Source organism: Podarcis tiliguerta (genome assembly GCF_965153285.1).
Source record: "Podarcis tiliguerta genome assembly, chromosome: 2".
In the NCBI taxonomy this organism is placed as follows: domain Eukaryota; kingdom Metazoa; phylum Chordata; class Lepidosauria; order Squamata; family Lacertidae; genus Podarcis; species Podarcis tiliguerta.
In genome coordinates, this window is record NC_139535.1 from 116,506,563 (window position 1) to 116,530,656 (window position 24,094).

Genomic DNA, 24,094 nt, shown 5'->3' on the forward strand with positions numbered 1-24,094 from the left:
CCCCCCCGGTAAGCAGCTGCAATGCAACTGACTGGAGATCAGGTGAGCAGGGCCAGCTCATCACACCACCTATGACAGGTCCTCAGTCCTTGGATCCTTGGCAGGTGCCTGGCCATGCTGATGCGTATTAAACTGTGTATTAGTTAGAAAAATAAATAACACATTGCTGACATGTAAGGAAATATGATGAAGCAAACACTGCAAAGCACCTTGCAGTTTGCACTTAAATAAGGTGGCCAGGTGGAAAAGAAAGCAGGGCTTCTGCACCTTTAACAACTGTCTGGAAGAATTTCAGCAGGTGTGGCTCGTTATCCAAGCCACACCTGCAAAAATCTCCTCTTCTACGCTGCTTCAGGAGTCTGGCTCTCTTTTTGCATCTACCCAGCCTGGTTGAATCCCCAGTAACCCAGAACTACAGCTCAGACATGCAGACATCATGTTTTCTTTTATTTTGGGGGTAAAAAATGAACTACATCTCCCAGCATGCAATGCACCAGCTCCTTCTAAGGCAACAGCCTCCGCCCGCGAGACTGTCATCTCAGCAGCCCATCTATAGGCAAAAAAGCTCGAGTGCTTTCCTTCCTAGCTTTGCACAGGAGAGGAGGGATCGGGGGAACTCCGCCCACTCCTGTCTCTTGAAAAATGCAGCCTCTGCTTAGCATAACGTCGATCCATTTTTGCTGCTCGCCAGCCAATCGGGGGCGAGTGCCTGCGTGCTGACCTCAGAGCCCAACCCGCAGAAAGACTTTGCACACGTTCAGGGCGGAAGGAGGGAAGCGTCAGAGCGCCAGGCGAGAGGAACTGCCAGCAGCCCGAATCATGGTGGGTGCTTTGTGGCAGATTTGAGCGCGGCGGGAGGGGCGGGGGGGGGGGATCCAGGCTGTGCGGTTAGGATCCAGCCAAAGCAAGGGACCTGGATCTGGGGACTGCTGTTTTTATTCTCAGCCAAGGACCCGCGGGGGGTCACCTTGGGGGATGGCCGGGCTCGGCGGGGAGCCGGCAGCAGCAGCAGCAAGTCCAGGTGCGCCCCAGAAGTTGCCAAGGGGGTCCTTGCGGGCAGAAATGCGCTCTCTCGCGCCTCCTGAACTTCCTTGCTGCTGTTCTCTCTCCGCCACTCCCAAATAGTAATCGGCTTTTCTCTGATTTCCTTCGCAGTGTGACTTCTCGGAAGACCAGACCGCCGGTAGGTGCCCGCATCTCTTTCTGGGCGCTCCCACTTTGGGCACCACTTGGGTACCCCGAGGGCGGCGGCGGGCCAGGGCTTCATTTTTAAACGTCGAAATCCTAAGGTTTTAACCGTGGGCGCCCTAGATCTGCTTAGGAGCCTGATTTGGGGCTCATGACTCTTTCCCCCACCCCTCTCTCTCCTTCTAGCTGCTCTCTGTCCCTCCTACCCACCTCTCCATCACAACCCCGCAATGGTGAGTTCGTGTGTGGACAAAAGCGAGCCCCGTGTTAACTAACACGTTCCCGGCCTCCTTGCTAATACGCCCTTCCGTGTCTCCCTCCCGCGGGGAGTTGTGTATTTGAGCTTTGTTAAGCTAGGTTTGTGTGTGTGTGTTTGTGTCTGAAGCCGGCTGCTCGAATGGGGCCTTTCTCCAAAGTTGTCCCCCCCCCCCCGGCCCAACCCTTTTGCATGGGAATTCGTTGGACTTCAGGTCGGCGCCGCCGCCGCCCGCTTGATGGCTCCTGCATGATGCATTTCCTGGTTCGGGAAAGGACCCACCCCGATCCCCTCCCGGCCGCTGCGCGGGGCAAATGCCAGCTCCGCTTTTGCGCGCCGACGGGATCTGGGAATCGCCGGGGCGCGCGTTGACCCGGGCAGCCCGTTCCCGGAGCAGGAGGAACCGGTCGCGGCTTCTCCGGTTGTGCAGCAGCAGGATGCGCGATTGGGCAAGGCGGGGGGAAATGGCTGCTTGCTTTCCCTCCTCTTGCGCCGCGCGCTTGGTGCCCGGCAGGCGGCCAGACTTCAGCCCGGGCGGGATCTTTCCCGCGGGCAGCGCAAGAGGAAGCCCCTGGCCCCCCCGCGGCTGCCTCCCCGGTTTGCAGGAGCGGACGAGCAAAAGATGGGCGCCGGGATTCTGTGCTCTTGGTTTCCTTATATGGGCAAGAAACTCATTTCGGAGCAGCCCGGGCTGGGAGCTGCTGCTGCTGCATTGGTACATTCCAGCCCGGATCCCAGGCGCTCGGAGGCAAAGAGGAGAGATTCCTCTTGGCAAGGGAGTCTTGCAGCTCTAAAGGTCCGGGGGGGGGGGGGGGCCGAGCAGCAGCAGCTTAGTTCACATCCCCGTCGGAAGCAAGCGGGGAGGCTCCATTAGTGTTAATATAGTTGTGCATTTAAGAGCAGCTGCCTGGCAGCTCTGAACCCCAAAGTTTCCTTCCCCCCAGGGTTGCAGCTGATGCTTGCATGTTTTGTGTGTGCATGATTTGAGACTAAGGCCGGCAAGGGGATCTGTGGTTTTCCTAATTTTAGACTTACTCTGAGATTTTTGATCCAAGCTGGTTATAGTTTTGAGGGGAGTTTAGTTGCAACTAATGTCCCAGGTGCTTCGTGTTACAAATTGAACTTCCTTTTTTATTTGGAGAAATGTTTTATTTACTGCCTTGTGTTTGCCCAAGGTGCTTTGCAACCATTTTGGTACAATAAACTGAGAACACTAAAACTAAAACTCAAAACTAATAACATAACAGTTAAAATAATTTAAAATCCATATCTTCTGTTATTATAGACTGTGTCACCGTTTATTATTTCTAAGCATTTATAATCTTCTTTCCTTGAACGTTTAATTCCTTAATAAAGAGGTAACCGTATAAAAAATTGCAGAAGACCAAGTCCAATAAAAACCCCAAGTTAACAGCTCTACCATAAAACAAAGCAAACTAAGCTGCAGTGACAACAATTCGGTTTTCCAATTGTTGGGATAGGAACTAAGTCACAAGTCAGTTCAGATGGCTTGATGTAATAGGACACAAATTGCTTTTGCTTCGAATCATAGTCATAGAATTGTGGAGTTGGAAGGGACCTCAAGGGTCATCTAGTCCAACCCACTGCAATTCGGGAATCCTTTTGCCCAACATGGGGTTCAAACCCACAACCCTGAGATAAAGAATCTCATGCTCTAGTGACCGAGGGCTTGTTTGCATTCTGGCTGTGTATTTTGCACTTAGTGCAGTTTCTGTACAGTCTTCAAGGGCAGCCTTATGTGCTACATGTTGCAGCAGTCTCATCTGGACATGTATAATCTTGTGGCTTTGGGAAAAGTGTTCCGGAATCGAGAGAGGCTGTAGCTCAGTGTTTGCAAGTAAAAGGCCCTAAGATCAATCCTCGACATCTCCAGTTAATTGGATGCATGTGTATCTTTCATCACACCATCTCTGCACATATTAGAAAAAAGGAGGGTGGGGGAGCATAAAATACCCCCCCCCCAACAAAGAACAACATTCGTGCCCTTTCCTCCTGGTTTAAAAGTGAACAATCACTAAATGGCTCCAGAAAAGAGAGTGATAGAGGAAACTCTAGGGATATAGGAAACTGCCTTACGCTGGGTGAGAATTTTGGTCTTTCTAGCTCAGGGTTGCCTACACTGACCGGCAGTGACTCTACGGGGATTCAGGAAGGGGACAGGGAGATGCCAGGGTTCACACTTGGGACTTTCTGTAGGCAGAAGCTGATGCTCCATCCCTGAGCTGCGGCTTTCCCCACCCCCTTCATCCGGGCCGTGATTATCCTTTCTGGTACCTTCTGCCAAGCAGGACAAGGCTTGTGGTTGTCTCTGGGTCACACACTTCCCCTTTGCTAATCCTTGTCTGGTACAAATGAGATCCTGCTGCTAGCCTAGGTGGCATTGCCACAGTTGTCCTGGGCTGAGTCCTTTGCCAGCCTTCCAAAGGCGGGGGTGACCCTGGCGCTTCCTGCTGGGTGGGAGGCTTTGAGGTAATAAACACGCAAGCATCTTCAGCTGAACGTCCAGAGCAATTAGCTGCTTTGGAATTTGTGGCTAGGCAAAAGCATCATTGGAAGCGGGTGGGGATAATCTCTCTAAAACAGGTCTTCAATCTGGGAAGGGCAGACAAGGCACTGCAGGATGCGAAAATCTTAATAGCTGATCCTGAGTGACTCTTGTCTCCTCCCCACACCCTGATTTGCTACCACTTAAGTCCCACTGGTGTACCCTTGCATACAGCTATATACAGCGGACGCTCGGGTTGAGAACGTGATCCGTGTGGGAAGCACGTTCGCAACCTGCAGTTGCGCATCTGTGCACGCGCGGGTTGTGATTCGGCACTTCTACATATGCGCAAAGCGCGATTTAGCCCCTGTGCACAAGCGCCAAAACCCAGAAGTGACCTGTTCCAGTACTTCTGGGTTTGGCGCGGTGTGCAACCCGAAATCAAGCAACCCGAAGTGTCTGTAACCCAAAGTATGACTGTATTAAGTATGGACATTAAAATCCTCTGCTGTTAGGGGTCTTGTGGGAACTCGCATAAGCAAGCCCCCCCCCCATCTGAATTCCAGAAGCTGTAGCTGCCTCTGGATCCTGTTGTTGCTGCTTCTCCCTTCCCTAGGAGCAAAGTGCTCTTATTCTATGGTAAAAGGCACTCTGCCAGAGACGGGGGCACCCTCTGTCGGCCTCAAGATATGCTCTGGGGGAACAGGGTGCAGCGGGGTGCTCAAGTGTTTGGGGAGAGTGGTTTCCCGCCCACAATTGGCAGTGGACCCAAAATTGACTCCTGCCCCACTCTGGAGAGCTGAGCTGGCCTGAGAGAAGCAGCAGCAGCAGCAGCTATATATGGTGGTCTGCAGTCTGAACCAACAAGTCAGTGGAGATTGCTGTAATATGAGTCAAATAGTTTTGGTTTGTATGCATTCTGGCGACTGCATTTTTGCACCTGTTGTAGTTTCTGTAGTCTTCAAGGACTGCCTCATGTTGTAACGCTGCAGTAGTCTAATTTGGAATTATTTCAAGGTAGGTGTAAGCTTGCAGCTTTTGAAAAAGCATTCCACAATTAGGAGAGGCCATAGCTGAGTGCTCAAAGGCCATGAAACCACTCCTTGGCATCTTCAGTTTATTGGATGCATGTGTATCGCATTCTCCCTCCCATGTCATCCCCTCGGCTTAAAAGTGAAAAATTATTCAGGTGGTTCATGAGCTGTCCTTATGGCAACTAGACTTCATACAGCTCCAGAAATGTTCTCAAACTTACCCAGCTTTCTTCACCTCTGCACATGGAATTATTAATATTCTGTATGAGATCTTGATAACAGAAGCTGCTAATGGGCACAAATGTAATGAAATAGGAATACAAACAAATTAATGCTTGAGTGCTGTTAACCTTCCTGGCCATTGCATTGGTGACATCAGCTTGGCTGTCCAAGGTGGGCAGGGCAAGATCTGATAAAGGTGGACTCAACAGGGGCTACAGATTCCATTTTCTTCTAAAACTCTGCTACTTGTACAGTGGCACAGTCTTTTCAGCATCTGACCCAAGTGTACTGTAGGCTATGGAAGCTAATTTTCTTAGAGCCGAATAAAATTAGGCCGGATCCAACTAAACAGGAGCCAGCGCATGGACTCCTGCTAGCGCGATGGTGCTTTCTACCCTTCCCTCATGAACCCCAGTTGACTTGGGGGGACGAGACCCTCAGAATAGCATGTGGAGAGAGAAGAGGAGAGATTGTGCTGCCAGGCAATTGCACCCCTTGTTGCTACCAAGACACTCCCCCCCCCCTCAAATATCCATCTATCTGTCTTTCTGGGGTATATAGCCACATTCTCTGATCTTTCTTGTCTGTCCTCGTCTTTCTATACAGATCTTGTTACTTTTTAAGGCTCCAGTTTCTTTGTGCCTGAAGAAACTAGATCCTGCTTGGTGAAGAAACCGGCTGTGCCTTAAATGGAAGATTATCTAGCTGCCTGGTTAATAGGAAGGTTGAATTCTGGCTCCTGGAAGCAGTGGTGTCGGAAGGGGTGTGTGGCCTGCCCCGGGTGTCATCCTGAGGGGGAGTGACGTTTGGCGCGTGTGCCGTGGCCCCCGCTCCCAGCCGGAGGAGGCAGGCAGGCAGGCAGGGGAGAGTCCCGCTGTGCCCGGTGGCATTCATGCCTAGGGAAGGGGCATCTTATTGTAGCCTGAAAATATGTGGGTTAATTGTGTGGGTGCAAGTAGGCTGTCTTTAAAAAAAGGAGACACAAGATATGGCCTTTGCTTTAGGAAATACATATCTTGAGGTTTGTTTTGAGTTTTATGCTGGGGGGGTGGAGGATATGAAAGGAATATGTGGTTTGGTGGCTTGTCCACTCCCTCCCCACAATTGTTTTGCGTCTTACCTCTTCGCCTTCTGTGACTCCCTGCAGAGTTCAAGGAGGCTTTCCAGCTCTTTGACAGAACTGGAGATGGGAAGATCCTGTACAGCCAGTGTGGCGATGTCATGAGAGCCCTGGGCCAGAATCCTACCAATGCTGAAGTCATGAAAGTTCTGGGGAACCCCAAGAGCGATGGTGAGTGGGCTCTTTTACGGGAGCAGTTTTGGGGGGCAAAGGGTCTCCGTGCTCTCCGGAGTGAAAGGTCCCAGATCAGTGTGTGGTTTAAACGGAGACCACTTAGCTTTTATAGTAGAACCTGCAAACCCGGCTGCTAGTTTTTAAAAAAGAGTTTTTATATGCATTAGGCTAGCAATTGTGTGGACAAAAACCTGCCTGGTCATTTGCCCACAACTCAGAGACAGCTGAGCAAGACTCCCAGTGCAAGAGTGTGGGCCGCTGGTGCCCCAGCTCTTTGTTTACTTTCGCCAACAAAATGAGCAAATTTGTTATTAGAACTTACACAGGTCACAAAATGCAGCTATTCTTTATCACAGATCCTGCACCTGGATGAATTAAGAATATAAGAAGAATCCTGCGGGATTAGGCCAGTCACCCATCTATTTCAGCATCCAGTACTCCCGGGGGCACCCAAGCAGGCCCTGATCGCAACAGTTCTGTTCCCACTTGTGCCTTCCAGCAACTGGAAGCAAAGTGCCTCCTCACAGGGGAGACCCAGGCCGTTGGGTGGCCAGGAGCCCTTGACAGCCTTATCCTCCATGAATTTGTCTAATCCCCTGTTCGAGCCATCCATGTTGGTGGCTGTCACTGCAAACTTGTGGGAACCAGTTTTAGTTTAATGATGTGCTGGGCTGGTTCTCAACCTGTGGGTCCCCAGATGTTGTTGGGCTACAACTCCCATCATCCCTGAGTTCTGGCCTTGCTAGCTAGGGGTGATGGGAGTTGTAGTTCAGCAACGTTTGGGGACCCACAGGTTGAGAAAGGCTGTGCTGGCTGAATCAGTGCTTCTTTTTGGCTGCCCTGAATCTTCTGGAATTCAGCTTCGTTTGGATGTCCCTGAGTTCTAGTATCATCAGAGAGGGAAAATGTCCACCTCCCCATTTGCTTTCTCTCACGCCATGCATTCATAATCTTAGTGCCCCTAAGTTCTGAAGGCCAGAGGCCAGCCTAGAAAAGGAGCAAGCGAGAGAGGGAAACGTCTAGACTACCCACCCAATCCTCTGGGGCCACAATCCGTCTATGATGCCTTGTCTCCCCACCCGCTTTGTGCTCTTTTCACAGAAATGAATGCAAAGACCCTGAGCTTTGAGCAGTTCCTGCCCATGATGCAGACCATTGCCAAGAACAAGGATCAAGGCTGCTTTGAGGATTATGTGGAGGGCCTGAGGGTCTTCGACAAGGAGGGCAACGGGACGGTCATGGGAGCAGAGATACGCCATGTGCTTGTCACCCTAGGTATGGCTGGAGAAGACTTGGTCACGTTCAGGGGGCTGCCTGGCTGTTTCTAAGCTTGGCAGCTGAGAGAATTCATTCCTGACTTGCTTGGTTCTCCAGACGCTTTTCAAAAGTGTACTGTGGTCCCAAATTGGGTACAGTGCTGAAAGAACCTGAAAAAACACCTGCCTCTCTAATTTATAGACGTCGATCTTGCAGAATAAAGTAGCTGGAATTCTTATACTGCAGTCCTATGCATAACTGCTTGGAACTTGAATTGTGTATCTGGATTGCAGTCATCTCTCCTAGTGTGTGTGTGTGTGTATATGTATGTGTACGCATGCGCAGTGTGGAAGAATTCAATGCTACAGAATTCCTGCAGCAAAGCGTCTATGGCCTTGGCCAAACCCATGGATGGGAGACTGCTGCGATCCTCACGTGTGATCAGGATACAAGAAACTGGTTTTTCAAATTAGTGTTCCCTTTTAATCGCTTGCCCCATTTGTTTCAGAATGGAAGCTCTTGGGTTATTAGCAGCAGATTGCTATGAACACAATCTCCCCCCCCCCCTTTGTGTGTTGTCTGGGCATTGGGGTGCACCAGTCCTTGAGTATTTTTGCTGGGCCCATGCATGCCCTGTTAGAGGAGAGAGAAGCCCTGATCAAAAGTGAGCTTGTCACTTGACTCCTTTAGTGGGATGAGTTCACAAAGAGGGCTGCCTCTTCCATAGAATCGTTTTCTCCTTCCACCTCAGAGGTGTCTTTCCCCCAGGACCTCTTGAACATTCCCCATTAATTGCAATACAATATTGGAAGGTGGCTGTTCATGTTCCAGTGAACATTTACTTGACTTCCCAAACTTGCATTCCATTTGTAGTCTGTACAAAAGTTCTGCTTGTCACGCCAGCCAGTAATTCATCTCCACCCCCCACTAACTTGCCCAGGTTTCCTTTTTGTGACTCTTTAAACCAGGGTGTGTTCTGCTTGTTGCTTGTGATCCATTTTGTTAAGGGCGTTGCCAGTGGCATAGCGTGGGTTGTCAGCACCCGGGGCAAGGCAAGTAATTTGCGCCCCCTAACCAGGTAGGGGCAGAGAGCTGGGAGTGTGAGCGCCCCGTTGAGGCCGGCCCCCCCTGCACCCCCCACGCTATGCCACTGGGTGTTGCTGGGTCTTCCCTGGGTTTGCAACCTAGCCAAACCTCCTCAGCTCAACCTACTTTTCCTGCAGGGGAGAAGATGACCGAGGAAGAAGTAGAGATGCTTGTGGCCGGCCATGAAGACAGCAATGGCTGCATTAACTATGAAGGTGAGGGACAGAGGTGGTGGTGGCTTCTCTGTTGCTGTGCACTGGTCTTGCCAGGAGGGGGCCCTGCCACCTTCCTCTGTGCTAGATAGATGAGGAAGAGCTTAGCGTTGGCGTGACTATATGGCGCCTGGTCTGGCGCTTCTTTGTGTTAGACATTTTCTCATGTCTAAATGAAGAGAACATTACCTACAGAGCTCTGGTCTAATCTAACACTATGCAGGTATGCAGTTGGGGAGACTTGGGTGTGTGTGACATCTGCGCAGGCCCTCCTGTCCTTTGGTTCGTCTAGTGAGCCATCCTCGTTCCTCATTTCTGTATTATATGTGTGCACACCCAGCCATCCACACCTGCGATGCGGTTCAGGAGGGTTCACGTCTGCCATGCTTGCATTCCATTGCTTTGTGTCGTCATGGGGAGCCTGTAGGTAACTTGTTCAGTCGGAAAGAGTGATGTGTGCCCTTTAGCTTTTTGGGGTGATTGGGGGGCGGGGGTGGGTTTCCTTGTCTGCGACGGAGTCTTTTGCAGCAAAGGCTCTCCTGACTGCATGAGCACTTCAGGCAGGTTGTGCAGATAGCAACTCGCAAAGACCGCAAGATCTCCTAAGGTGGTACTGTGTATGTGAGCCTCCAATGGGCCGGGGTGTGTGTGTTTTATGTCCATGTGTCCAGTTTTGTTTGTTCATTTGTTTGATCAATTTTGATCAATTTTGATGTTTCTTCCTTTCTACAGCATTTGTGAGACACATCTTATCAGGGTGAATTCGAACGGGGTACGCCTCCTCCAAACCTACCTTATTATATACCTTATATATTTTTAACAGCCTCCTTTTTTTTGTTGACCTAAAAAAAAGGAAGATATTTTTGTTGGCGCTCTTTATTGTTACTTTTCCCATCCTTCTTGTTCAGCATCTTCCTCCGTTTCTCCCCATCTTCCAGCATGTCTCTGCATGTAGCTGACTCTCTGTCATCTCAGCAAGGGTGTCTGGGGAAATGAGGCAGCTCTGGCTGGCTAAAGCAAGACTGTGCCTGTGTAACCTCACAGTTGTGGGGTAGGGATGCCGGTGGCAGCAGCAGGAGGAGCAGCTTAATTGTCACAGTGATGAGAGTCACAAACTTGGACCTGTGGTCCCCCCCCCCCCCCCCAGTTGTTGAGGGCGAGTGTTAGAAACTCAGTTATATAAGCTAATAGCCAAAAGGCACCTTAAACCTAGGTTTCGGTTGCCACAGTGGAATGCCTAGGCACCATTTTTTTGCAGTTAAGATTTATTATTAATAATATATTATTTACATTGCTATAATCGCACTTTGAAGAAGTCACACAATATCCTGAGAGATCCCACCCATCCTGCTCACAACTTCTTTGAACTGTTGCCTTCGGGCAGAAGATATAGGACAATGAAAACACGAACCACACGCCTTCTGAATAGTTTCTATCCAAGAGCTCTGATTGCACTAAATAATGATCTCAGGGCCAGTTGTAAGAAATAGCAAGCAGGGAGTAGGAAGGAATGAGATAGGGTTTAGGTTATGTTATGCCTTTAATAGGTCATTTTATATTTTGGATTATGTATGTTTTATAGATTATGTCTGAATGGAATGAGAGTGTTGGAGGTACGTGCAAATGTGTATGTGAACCCGGTCTTTGGGTGGGTGTTTGATTTTCGTTGTTGTGTATACTGTGTATATACGGACAATGACAAATAAATTTCTAATCTAATCTAATCTAATCTAATCTAATGCTTTATTTCTTAAAGGAAAAAGCAGTTTACATTAAAACATCAGATAAAACAGTCCAGAATAAAATTCAAGCTTCAAGGAAAATATTTCGGATCCTTCTCTGATATTTTGTTTTTCCAATATTTATTTACCTGCTTAATTTATAGAGCTGCCCCATAGAGAAGTACTCTAGGAAGCTAGTGTGGTGTAGTGGTTAGTGTCGGACTAGAGATCAGGGTTCAAGTCCCTCCTCTGTCCTGAAACTCACGGGGTGACCTTGCTCAACCTCTTGACCGACCTCACAGGGTCTTTGCAGGGGTTAACTGAGGTGGGGGGTGAACCATGTACTCCTTGGAGAAAAAAGGTGGGATAGAAATGCAATAAATAAGCTCTTCTGCTGAAGAAAGTGGAGGGGCCAGCCAGATGGGGATGTCCGTTGCCAACCTGGCACCCAGAGATCTCTCCCCATGGTCGAAATTGGACTGACGCCAGTCACAACATGCCTGGCGCCTGGGGAATTTTGAACACTGACTGGGGCGTGCCTTTCTGTTTGGTGTGGAGATCTGGATCTGGTTGCTTGGCCAGATTTTTCCCTTCCCTGTTTGCTTTGGGCCCTCCCACCTGTCAGTTTGCCTGATACTATATTTATTATTTGTTAAATTTGTATACTGCTCTTCATCCCTAGATCTCAGGGTGGTTCACAAGTGATACCACAGTGAGGGGAAGGGTGGCGCTGTGGTCTAAACCACTGAGCCTCTTGGGCTTGCCGATCAGAAGGTCGGCGGTTTGAATCCCCATGACGGGGTGAGCTCCCCTTGCTCTCTCCTAGCTCCTGCCAATGTAGCAGTCCAAAAGCATGCCGGTACAAGTAGATAAATAGGTACCGCTGTGGCGGGAAGTTAAACAGCATTTCTGTGCGCTCTGGCTTCTGTCATAGTGTTCTGTTATGCCAGAAGCAGTTTAGTCCTGCTGGCTACATGACCCGGAAAGCTGTTTGGACTAATGCCGGCTCCCTCGGCCTGAAGGACCGCCTTTGACTGGACTTAACTGTCCAGGGGTCATTTACCTTTTACCTTCCCTACCACAGTGAGAGCAGGTGTCCTGTTTTGGTCCACAGGCTTTGAATTCATCTGCGTAGTCAAAAGGCATCACGCTTTGCAGGCGCTGACAATTGGCTAATTGTCAGTGTTCGCAAAGGGCTTTGCACAGGTGCCCAACCTCCTTTTGGCCCAGCTGCATCTGTACCTGCCCACAGGTAGGGCTTGTGGACTGAACACGTAGATGCTGCCTCACATACTGTTGTAGATGAGACTGGGGACATTTTCAGTCTGTGTTTCTGCTCAAAAAGTGAAGCTGGCCTTGGAGACCAGGTTCTGGTCCAGGTGTGGGAAACCTGTTGGCCCACCAGTTGCTGAATTTGGCCATGCTGGCTGAGGCTGAGGAGAGTTGCAGTTCAGCAACATGCAGAAGGTCAGAGTTTTCCCTGGTCCGGTCTGTTTCCCTGCTTGACACAGGAGACACAGAGTTAGCACTTCCCCAAGAGATGTCTGTCCAGCCTTTGCATGAATACCTCCAGCAAGTGGGAGGGGGGGGTGTCCCAGCCACTCTACCCCTCCCTTTGCTCCTTTTTGTGACAGCTCTTTGGGGTTCCCTTGCACTTGTGCACTCCCGCTTGTTTTCAGTAGACACCCCAAATTCCACCAGACGTCCCTGCCCATTTACCTGTCTTCCTCTTTGGGCCCTGGCTCCCATCCCAGGATGAGGCTAGCAAGCAGCCCAATTATGGGGATGCTCTTTTTCCTCGCTCCAGGTCTGGTTGCTTAGGCTCCTTTCTCTCCCTCTCGTGGGGAGAGAACATGCACTAGTGGCAACAGCAGACGTCGCAAATGACGTGGCCCAGGGATGCTGTCACTTTTGGTGGGTGGGGCATGGTGGGTTGTTTTTGTACTGAAGCAGAGTAGAATGTGAGCCTGCCTAGAAGCCTTCTAGTCAAACTTGTCTTGGTTTGCTGGTTGTTGGGTCTGGAATGGTGCTTTGGCTGCAGCCCCAATGTGGGCACCTGCCTGTAGCAGCCTCAGTCTGAGAAGAGTCTTGTGGTTTCCAGGCTAGAGCTGATTGTCTTCACAGTACTGCTACAAACCTTTCCCTCCCTCACATGGTGTTGGTTTTTATAATAGAAGGTGGTATTTTGAGTCACTCTTCTGAGATAGCAGAGCTATATAATTCTCTGAATGAAGCCTTATGTCTAAACCTATAGACCCCATTGTCCTCAAGGGCACACAGCATGAAAAAAAAACCAAGATCATGATGATAAAACTATAAATCCTTATATTTCAAGTCATTGGGGGGGGGCAAGTATGTTTGTCTGATTTTGGTCTAGTGGTGCAGCTCTCCCTCAGTGCATGCATTTAAAGGATTTGTCTTAAATTCTGCAAGAATTGAGGTTGCAGGGAGTGCAAGAAAAGAGACTGAAGCAGGGAGATGTTGTACAGCTGAGCAACAGGGGAAGCCCAGTAAAAAACAACAACAGTGTGCCACCTTCCCTCACCTTTTTGAACAGTGAAGTCTAGTCTTGCTTTATTTTTATTTTTTTAAGCACACATTGCAGTGGTTTTCTGAGTCTGTACAGAATACATGCAACCTTAAATAGGAAAAAAATCACCTTTCTTCAATGTTAAATACAAAAGCAGTTTGGGTTCTGTGGCATGCCACAAAAAGTTGCAGTAAATTGTGGGAATCCAGTTCTTCATTTTGGGGGGCAAAATCTTCCACATAGCTGCTCTCATTGGGTACAGGGTGCATGGCAACCCCTCCAGCTCTTCAGCCCCCATCCTGCCCTCTTGGAAGTGTTTCCACTGGAACTGAAGGTTAATTGGACAGTCTTTCTTTAAGGGCCTGTGCTGTGGCTGCCTGCCTGCCTGCCTGCCTGCCCCTCTTCTCTGCCTAGGTAGGCTCAGTCGGAAAGCTGAGTCCTTTCTCTGCTGTAGCTGAGTGTCTCTCCAACTTTTTCCACTCTGCAGAAAGCAGAGCATCCTCATAGGTTCAACTCCAGAATTCTGATGCCTGGCAACTAGTTTTAGAACTGGCCGTACTTCCTTCTGCCGTGTGGCCTTCTTGTTTCCTTGTCTCTAGTTGTTTTTCCTGATTAAATTATTTGTTAGAAGTGTTCGTTAACAGATGTGAGTGGGACTGGGGTGGGTCATAGATAGAGCCCCCAGGACATTGGTGCCGGAGAGGGGGGTGGGACTTCTTGTGTGATCCTCTACTGCTGGCAGGGACTGGCTTTAACCAAAACTCTGTTGGGAAGGGAGTAGAGAGGAAACTAGGCTGTTTGTTTGTTTCCTTCGCTAGCCTTTTTCATTTTGTGACCAAAAGCCATCTATGCATCCAAAGAAAATGGACACCAGTTTTAGCCTTTCTTGCAGCTGATATAATTAGCTTTGTGCTATTCCTCCGTAATTCCAACGTACACTACGGCACGTAGCTCTGCAGCAGCTGTCACCAACCTGATGCCTTCCAGATGTTTTGGAGTACAACTCTGATCAGCCTCACTGTGATCCTGGGGGCTGATGGAAGTTGTAGTCCTAAAGCAGGAGGAGGACACCAAGTTGCCAAAGGCTGCTGTGTAGAGGAAAGACAGGAAAGCTCCTCATCTAGTGGAAAGATTGTTCATTGTCATTGCTAACCATGGATTCCCCCGTTCTGGCAAGTCCCATTTCCCCCCAGTAGGTTTAGCCTGGTCCTACGTGTTCTGTTTGTGCCTTTCTGACATCGGCTTTATTTTCTCTTCGCAGAGTTGGTGCGGATGGTTCTGAGTGGCTGAAGATCACCTCTAGCTCCTCCCGAGAACCTCTTCCAGTTTATCCTTAAAATGTTTGTGCCTTTTTATCTGTGTCTGAAACTACTTTTGGTTCCCTCTTTCTCCAACCTCTTGGTTTAGTCCTTGAGGCGAGGGCTAAGGAAAGGAAGAAAACAACATTTGTCTGAAGGGGGTGTTCCTGAAGGGCAGGGAAGCAAACTGCTGGCTTGTCTTGCATCACTTTATTTCCAGAAGTGTTCAGCTTATTTCCTCTTGGTTGCTTTAATAAACTGTTCCCAAAAATGTCTTACTAACACTGTGCCGTGTTACTTCTTGAAAACCAAAGTGGCTGCTGGAGTTCAGAGATCTTCAAAGAGGGTTTTTCTTGTGATTCTGGTACCTATACTCATCTGAGACAGTTTGAATTGTGTTGGCAGGAACAGTACAGAAAAATGCTGTTAGTAGCACAGAACTAAGTTTTAACTAAGAACTTCCTGACAGTAAGAGCTGTTTGACAGTGGAATTTGCTGCCAAGGAGTGTGGTGGAGTCTCCTTCTTTGGAGGTCTTTAAGCAGAGGCTTGACAACCACATGTCAGGAGTGCTCTGATGGTGTTTCCTGCTTGGCAGGGGGTTGGACTCGATGGCCCCTGTGGTCTCTTCCAACTCTATGATTCTATGAGCTATAGCTCTATCTGATGGACTGAATCCTGAGAGACCAGGGTTCAAATCCTGACACTTGGCCATGAAGCTTACACACTCTCAGCCTCACTTTCCGTACAGGGTAATTGTCAGGAGAAAATGGGGAGACGACAATGTCACCCTAAGGGAAAGGTGGGATGTAAATGTAAATCTAGAAGACTGAGTGGTATCCAATGAAGTTTTACTCAGAGTAGACCCTTTGAAATTAATGAACACGGCAGAGTAAAGTTGGGTCGCTGTTTCAGGTTCTGCGAAAGCAGTCGTAGCATGTTTGTTTGTTCTTGCAACATCTTGCTGCTGCTCAGTAAAACCCAGCAATTCGTGGAGTACAGCTTTGATTCCCCTAGAACATATCTCACTAGGGGGCTTTGCCCTGTCAAGGAATAGTCTCCATAGCCTGCCTTCCTTCACCATTCTTGGAAACAGTGCTACTGTTGTTCTCCATTATTACTACTATTTTAAAATGGCAGGAATTTGAAAAACAAAAACCTGAGCCATTGTTAATGGCCCTTTCCTCAATTAATCCTGTCTGTCGAAATGTGACTGCTTTGAACAGAAGGGCACATTTCCTACTTTTGTAAGCAGCCTAATATGGAAAGGTGCCTGGAGGAGCACCAAATAAAGGCAACTGGGCAAGGCATGTGCACCACAGCAGGATTTGAAGAGAGGGAGGTTTTGAGGCATGTGGCGAGGAAAGGAGAGCAGATGCCACTGCCCAGTGACCACAATGAGAGCTCTGATACTAGACAGACAGGAATGGCAGAGACAACTCTGAAAAGAGTGGCTTTTTCATGGTAAGCAGCTGTAGGGCACCAGCCAGGCCTGTTACATGAATGAATGTAATCCATTAAATGGAGAAACGTCTCATCTAGAAGGCAAGCAGTAAGGCCAAACTGAGGTCCAGTACATGTTTTTTTTTTTTTTTAAAAAAGACAGACAATAAGATGGGTTCCTTGTAACAATCCCTTGAAATAGAACTGTGCATAGGATGTGAAGGGGAAAAGGATTATGTTTATGCCTACTCCTACCTGGAGTAAAATTAACATGTTGCACATTCCCCCCTTTGATGAAGGATTTGTTTTAAAACTCTTTAAGGTTAAACAAAGTAAGGCTGGGTTTCTGTGCTTCAAAAAGCTGCAGGGTAGGGCTGGGGGGGTTCAAGTACTGGATACACGGCAGCACGACAAACGTGGAAACATTAATTGCTCCTCTGAACTTGCACAAAGGAGCCACATAAAGCAGTAAAGGTACAGAAAGGAACAGTGGATTTAGCAATGCACACACAGCTGATGAAGTTTATCCTGGAGTGGGTTACTTGTCATGCTAGGCAAAGCCATGCTAGGCAAAGTGGTTTACTCCTTGTAGGGCGAGGAGCCCACTTTGGAGCAAAGGGGCTTTAAAAGAATTTCAATGCTACTTTTTTTTTTCCCTTGAGCAACTGTACAAATACCACTCTTACTCCTCCCCTTCCTGTGCAAGAAATCCAAGTGATGGAGGGCGAAAGAGAGAAACATCGCACTCCTGAAGGACAAGGCATCGCTGTTATTTCTGTGAGAGGCAGCCCTATTTTGTGGGGTAATGAAAGAGAAGTATCACCGGAATCCTCCAAACAATGGAAATGGCATGGAAGTCATTTATAGCTTAACAAGACTACATGTAAAACGAACATAAGCAATTGTAAGCTGCAGCCGGGGAGTAACAATTTCTCCACACACCTCAAATTATGTTGCTTCATTGGAACAAATAGTTTCTCATGGGTAGCAGCTCATTTAACTTTTAAAAACTGCTCACCTTAAGTTGTCTTCAAAACCATTTCGTTGTTTTTTGGTTCCCTGATGTTGACTGGGTATTTTTAAAATATATTTGGGGACCTCCTTTGTTTTAGTTGTAATTCAATCTAAGCTATCTCAACAAATAATTATTTAGCTTTTTGTGTAAAAGACTCCAGGTAACATTCTCTCCTTTATGTTTCTGACACCAGATAGTACTGCCCAAACTGCTGAAAACTACTCTCTCTTTAATGCATAAACTACACATAAGTAAAATTTCCCTGCATCAGTGAATTAAAAAAAAAAATTGCTCAGGACCGTGTCCCCCTCAGGCTGCAATACCTTCTTCCCCGTAAATAAGCCCACTCCCAAGTAGATTGCCATTTTCCCTGCAGAGGAGACGGAGAATATTTCTGTTAATTTTTTTTTTATTGTTTAAAAAAAAGCGAGACAGACACATACAAGGGGGAGTTAAACTCCCTTTTCAACCATGTTTAAAATCAAAGCCCTCTATAAATAGCAGTGGCTGTTTGGAGATAATTTCTTCTCCCTGCCGCCACCCCCACCCCAGCAATTAGAAACACCTTTAAATAAAGTCTTGGTACAACTGGATACAAAAAAAGCACTGGGGACATGAGGTGGGGCAGAGACACACAGGGGAAGGGAGTCAACACAGCCAAGTCCTCTTCCTCCTTGGATCACTGTTTCGAAGCCTTTTTAAAACCCATCCAAATAGAATCCATGTTTAACACGATTTAGGGTTTTCCTGTCCTTCCAAGTGACCAGGGCTCACCGAGGAGGCGCCAAGAAGCGCCGCTTGTAGCTTCTCACTGTGTGGGTGGGACTGGTGTGGCCGTGCTGGGACTGGGAGCAATGGGATCCGGCTGAAGCGAAGGCCCTTGATCTGGGTTGGAAGGGGAGAGAAGTGAGACGTTAGGGGAGGTTGGCAGTGCTGCAAATAGAAGAATTACCTTGCTGCCACTTTTTGTGTGATAAAAATGAGCGTTCTGGTGTCAGTTATTTACTTGAAAACCCTAATGGAGAGACATTACAACATCAATATCCATTGCACGGAAAGACTTAAAAGGCTCAGCTTCCCTATTCCTACTGCCATGCAGCCTCTTTCGCCTGATGCCCTATCAGATTGCAGAATCACCTGATTTTTGAGTACCCCAGACCCCGTAGTAGGAAGGCAGTAGGTGAGTGCATTGCCCCCTCTAATGCCTATCAAATCAATTTCAGAAAAGTTTACATCCCTTGCCAATTTGGGAGCATTTTCTTCTGATTCTGAAGAGCATCACTACAGTACAATTTGTTAGAAATACTTCAGATCCTGAAAGAGAAAGCAGGTGAGGAGGTAGCAAATGAATTTCTGGATGTGCTGTCAGTTTCCTTTGTGTCAAGTTTAGAGAAGAAAGTGGTTAGCAACACTGCTTACTGTCACATCCCATAGCAGATATGAGAAGGTTATGGCTTTGTCATTAAAGCATACTGTAATCTATTGCTGCCCAGAGGGAGAACCTAGGTCTCATTCCTGTTTACAACAGAATGCAAATGGAATGTAAGAAACAACAAAACTGATGCCATGACTCTAGTGGAAATAATTCAATAAATCAAGATGGCTCAAAACAAGCAAGCCATGCCAAACAATACATACGAGATGCAGTTTCAAGCACTAGCTCATTGCATGCTATTTCCCCTAATGCTTTTTGTGGGGGGGGGGGGGGGGAAATGGACACATTTAATCTTAGATGGAAAAGCCACCTTCCAAACTCAAACAAGACACAGATGCATAGGTATAAGATGATGCAATTCTACTGTAAATCTCAAATGTCACTATTAAAACAAGATGTCTAATTAAGTGAATATATAAAGATATGCATAGTTTGCACATCTGCCCCTGATGCAGAAAGCGAAAGAAAGAATCCATGCCTGGGTACTAATGAAGTATAAGGCAAAATTCTGCCTCTAGGTAACAGTGAGCTTTGAAAAGCAAAAGGACATGTAGAATGTAACTGCGTATTGCATCCAATAGGGTTTAAAAATCCCACTGCACTGGACTCCTAAGCATGCAAGGTCAGAAAATGCACACCATTCACCTTTGACCCAGCCTATATACCAAACATGTAACTGACAAAACTGTTAACTCCTTTTCTAAGGAATAGCTTTCTTTTTTCTCCTAATGTGCAAGATATTCCTAGGGCAAAGTGGATTGGATGCATATGTGTCTTGACTTCAGGCTGATTTATTCAACTCCAGGACACTCCTAATACATTTGCACAGCATTATGGCCACTTCACACATAACACTTTCCAAACATGGGCATAATTTCTGTGTAAGGCAGGGAGGGGGGAGAGAAAAAACTTCCTCCTCTAGAGAATCTTGGCTTAAAAGGGACTCGGGAACATCCAAGTTCCTGCCTGGGAAAGGGAAGCTGTGGCCCTCAAGATGGCTCTGCATCGTTCCTAATAAGTGGCCCTGCTGGATGGGGCTGATGGGAGTTGGAGTCCAACAGCACCAGGTGGGCCACACATTCCCCATTCCGTTACACACACACACACACACACCATATTTTCTTGTGAATTGTAATGCATGTATTTTGCCACAGGAATGCAGGTGGGAAGCTTCCGCACTGTCAAACAAAGCAGCACTGAGCCCAATGACCTTGCACAGCGCCTTGCATTTCTGTATGTGAAATCCTCTCCCCCTCTCCCATCCCGCCATGATCTCTGGGTCAATTCTCACCTGATCCAACACCAGCATTTGAAAGGAGGCTGCCCTGCATGGCTGCCACGATAGCGGGGCTCTGGGCAGCTGCGGAACCGTGAGGCAGTGGGGTGGCAGGAGGGTGCAGGGTGCTAGCGATGTTGACGATGGGCGGATTAGCCATGCTGCACGCAAGGTTACCATGCACTGGATGGATGGGCGTGTTAGCAGGGAAGTTAATGCCGATGGAGTCTGTTACGTTACTAGCCATGCTAAATGGGATGGAGGCAGGCATTCCGAAAGGCAGAGCCGAGGGGATATTACCAGCCATGGCAGGGTGAACGGTTGCTGGGACTGCCCCAGGGAGAATCTGGGAGGATGGCTGCTGGCTGGGGAACGGAGGCTGGGCTTCAGAGGGAGAGAGAGACAGAGAGAACTAATTAACTGTGACGGTTAAGCAGGCAAGCAATGACTTAACATGACCCATCTGCATCCAATAGGGTTTAAAGAGCCCACTGCACTGGACTCCTAAGCATGCATGGTCAGAAAATGCCATTCACCATTCACCTTTGACCCAGCCTATATACTAAACTGGGCACAAAAAAATTATTCTTCAAAGCCAAATGTGTAGCAACCACCCACCCAGAAGACTGACTTGATGCTGGAATATATACCGTATTTTTCGCTCTGTAACATGCACCAGACCATAAGACGCACCTAGTTTTTGGAGGAGGAAAACAAGAAAAAAAATATTCTGAATCTCAGAAGCCAGAACAGCAAGAGGGATCGCTGTGCAGTGAAAGCAGCGATCCCTCTTGCTGTTCTGGCTTCTGGGATAGCTGTGCAGCCTGCATTCGCTCCATAAGACGCACACACATTTCCCCTTACTTTTTAGGAGGGAAAAAGTGAGTCTTATAGAGCAAAAAATATGGTAATTTTTATGAACATTTATTGGGATGATTTGGAACCAGAACCAGAAATAGTGTACCCCATAAAAATGTGGAAGTGTTGTCCAAGAAATAAAATGTCCAGCTTTATAAGCAAGGCTGACACGTTATGATTGCTGCTTCCACATTTTTATGACACTTGTGAGTGTGCAGCTTCAGCTCATTTCACAGATTAGAGCCCAACAAGAACCTCTGGTCTGGTCGTATGTATGTTGCTCCAGTAACATTTGCACTCTACAAATGACTTTCTCATGCAAAGGTTAGTTGTGGTAGCTTAGGATCAGACCACAGGGAACTGGGCCCGAATGCCACTGCAGTAGCATATGAACTGAAGTTGACTCTTTCATATTACCAGTAGTTCCCATAATCTCCTGTGAGGTGAGTAGGCTGGCATTAATCTTGTTTTGCACACAGAATAAAAGACACTTGAGTTCCTCAAAACCATGAGCCCGCTGTTGCCAATCTCATCTTCAACCCACATCTTCCAGATCTAAGCCTTTCTTCCCTGCCCTCTGAAGCACAACCACACAATTTACTGGGTTGTACAATCTCTAAAGCCTTTTCATACAACCCCCTCATGTGTACACTTAACATGAAATGGGGAAGCAGCATTATTCCCAGTGACCCCACCCCTTGACACCCACAGATTCAGCAGGACCATGTGAAAACAAGAATCCTATGTATTTTATTCATATAAAAATGTATACCCCACCTTTCCAACAACACTGGTATTCCGTAAGGATGCTTACATAAATTAAAACCACAGTGCAACATGAAACATTATAAAATCACACTGTATCTACCACAAATTACGAAAGCATCCTTTCAGCTGAAAGCATCCATTTTGGGCTTGTTGTAAATACCTAAAACACTCCCAGCAATGCCAGTGTAGACTCTCGAAAAGCTCTGTAAGCAGCTTGTTCCATTAGATCATGAGTAGAGATGTCAAATTTCCAAAAGTTCTGAAGCCATGAAAAAAGCCTGGGCTTTCCCCAGTTTTTAAAAAGTACTCCTTACATACTGAAAGGCACTGTTACTTCAGGAACATAAAGTGCATTATGTATGAATTGGTTTACTACAGAACACACTTTATTCAGAACATAATTATGAACTGATTTTCTTTTTTAAAGTTTTTGTTACAGCTTCTGAACTGTAAGGAATCTAGCATCTCTTTGGTTTTGCCAAGGGAACAGGTCCCTTCAGCTCTGGAGCCGACCTCGAAGAAGCCAGACCTGTAGCCTTTCTGCTCTGACTGCAGAAGCTCTGCAAAGCCTTAGCACACCCTTCCTAGCCCTGATATTTGCAATGTGAGAGATGAAGCCCGGAGCGTGTGAAGCTTGTGTCCCCTTGCAGAGCACAGTTTCGTTCTGCCCTTAGTGGATCAAATGAAAAGCTGGTCCCACTTACCATGAGAACCTGCAGACGGCTGTCCAGTCTGACCTGGGCCTGTCTGTGGAGCTCCAGCGGCTGCGGGCTGTGGCTGAGCAGCCACTGGCTGCCCAATCTGTTCTGCTGGAGCCAAACTGCTGGGCTGCCCTACGGTGCTGGTGGCCGGCACAGAAGCCTGGGCGATGGGCATGGAGTGTGCAGCTGGTGCCAGAGGAGCCCCTGAAGGAGGGAGGGGCTGTGTGCCCACCGAGAGAGGCGGTGGCGGTGGCTGCTGCTGTTGCTGTTGGTGCATCTGCTGGAAATGTTGCTGGCGAGCGCGCATCTCAGCATACTTGAGCTGCTCCATGTGGAAGGCCTGCCGGTCAGCCAGGAGCTGCTGCCTCTGGTACTCTAGCTACAGAGAGATCAGGGACAGGTTACACTGGGCAAGTTCTCTATTCCAACCCCCCTCATGCAGTGCTCTCCCTTCCCTTGGTTTCTTTTCTTCTCCTAACACGGCCACAAATTCTTACTCCGCTGCACATGCTTCATTACACGGAGAGCCTAATGTTCCCAGGCATCTGCTGGAGCCAAATCTACTTAGCTCCAGCATGTAACTACAGCATGTGCCTTCAGAGTATTCTCTGGGCTTCCCATACGGACCACTGCCTGGCTGCAAGTAAGAATTGTGGCTGTCAACTCTGGGATGTAATCCTTATAGCAGTCAAATACAACATTCTTTGTTTGCCTAGAGTGGACGCAGACAGGGAGATGTTGATCCAGCCAGTTGAACTTCCTGTTCCACCTGGTCTGGAGCATCCTCCCCCTGCATGTGACCAGGTAGGTGGGCGTGACCCTTGCAGACCCCACAAAAGGTCCAGCCATGCAGGCATCTTTCTCTTTTGGACTTTCTTGATTCTTTCTTCTCTTGGACTGCACTGGTGGCTCTCAGCCAGCAGCACAAGGGCCCATCCTCACAAAGGATGTAAGCCACATTCTGTAACTAATTACAAGCGAAAGCCTGCCTTCAGGGATCATACTGTGAACTGAATGTAAGTAAACTTCTTGTTACTGTTTAAGGAAGACTGTTGTGTCTTTATTTCTTTTTAAGAGGGAACAAAAGGGGACTTACCGGGAATAAACTCCAATTTGGGCAGGCCAGATTGCTTAACTAAAGAGATTCAAACAAATTTGCAAACTAGCTTCCTGCTGTGTAAAGGGGAATGAGCTCTGCTATATGACTCAGTAGCGTGAGTGAGGAAGGATAATAGTTAATCAATATATCCTCTCCTACTATCCACAACATTCGCACATCAACTAGGGAAGATACAAAACAAACAGAGGCTGTGGCAGCACCTAGAGTAGGAGTTCCTACAAAACCCAGAAGCACACACACACAAAAGTTAAGCTGCATCCTAGCATGGGGCTCAACCTGCTTTGGGCAGAGTAAGCAGCGCTGGCGTCAAGAGGGCAGAAGTGTACTCACTGCCTCGCGCTCCCGGTCCATGATGGTCTCCAGCTCCTCGAAGTGCCTTAGCTTGATCTCAAGCTTCTTCATCTGTGTCTCCACCAGCAAGGCAACCAGAGACTTGATCTTACGCTCTTCCACGGCTGCCAAGTGCTGCAGAGAAAGAGAAGAGAGGGTGGATCAAAGCTCTGGAAGTAGCATGCCCTACAGAACTCTATGAAAAATCCAGAGACCAAAACTTCCCAGGAGAGGAGGACTGCCCTACCCCACTTTCTACATCTTCAGAAGTTACCCCACACCTTAAGCCTTAATGCCTAAAGCAGGACTGAGAGATTGTCAGATTAGAAGCTAGGGTCAGAATGCCAACCCATGAGTCACCCAAGTGAGACAGCAAACACAGAGTGCCTGAATGCATGGCAACATGACCAACTTACTGGCCCTGCTAACTTGCTGGCTGCCTAAAACATGTCGCATACAATATGCCTATAATCCAAACAATAGCAGTGCAACTATTTTCCTCATATTCCAGAGGAAGGACGGAAGCCAAGAGATTCTGTAGCTTTC

At 47.9% G+C, this 24,094-nt stretch overlaps 2 protein-coding genes across 40 annotated transcripts in view; one reads left to right on the top strand and one right to left on the bottom strand.

Moving 5' to 3' along the window:
- Positions 1-614: 614 nt before the first annotated feature.
- MYL6 (myosin light chain 6) lies at positions 615-14,886 on the top strand. Of its 2 annotated transcripts, XM_083428122.1 has the most exons (7): positions 644-822; positions 1,156-1,183; positions 6,354-6,497; positions 7,602-7,775; positions 8,981-9,058; positions 9,788-9,827; positions 14,568-14,886. In XM_083428122.1, the coding sequence occupies exons 1-6, from the start codon at positions 820-822 to the stop codon at positions 9,814-9,816; spliced, it is 456 nt and encodes a 151-aa protein (XP_083284248.1). In that variant the 5' UTR covers positions 644-819; the 3' UTR covers positions 9,817-9,827; positions 14,568-14,886. The 2 variants fall into 2 exon arrangements, with proteins under 2 accessions (XP_083284249.1, XP_083284248.1); XM_083428123.1 differs by lacking the exon at positions 9,788-9,827 and having other exon boundaries at positions 615-822.
- A 2,565-nt stretch (positions 14,887-17,451) lies between these two features.
- SMARCC2 (SWI/SNF related BAF chromatin remodeling complex subunit C2) overlaps positions 17,452-24,094 on the bottom strand; it is a 29,333-nt gene continuing 22,690 nt past the window's right edge. For 16 of the 38 annotated variants that reach the window (XM_083430346.1, XM_083430342.1, XM_083430344.1 and 13 more), the window contains exons 26-29: positions 23,549-23,683; positions 22,102-22,477; positions 19,787-20,155; positions 17,452-17,945 (exon numbers count right to left, since the gene is read on the bottom strand). In XM_083430346.1, the coding sequence (XP_083286472.1) occupies positions 17,869-17,945; positions 19,787-20,155; positions 22,102-22,477; positions 23,549-23,683 (957 nt within the window). In that variant the 3' untranslated portion in view covers positions 17,452-17,868. The remainder of the gene's footprint in view (positions 17,946-19,786; positions 20,156-22,101; positions 22,478-23,548; positions 23,684-24,094) is intronic. The other 22 variants (XM_083430367.1, XM_083430360.1, XM_083430370.1 and 19 more) reach the window with 2 other exon arrangements.

Coding starts and splice junctions, on each gene's coding strand:
- MYL6 (XM_083428123.1), top strand. Junction 6,498..7,601: donor GGGGAACCCCAAGAGCGATG/GTGAGTGGGCTC, acceptor CTCTTTTCACAG/AAATGAATGCAAAGACCCTG. Junction 7,776..8,980: donor CCATGTGCTTGTCACCCTAG/GTATGGCTGGAG, acceptor CTTTTCCTGCAG/GGGAGAAGATGACCGAGGAA.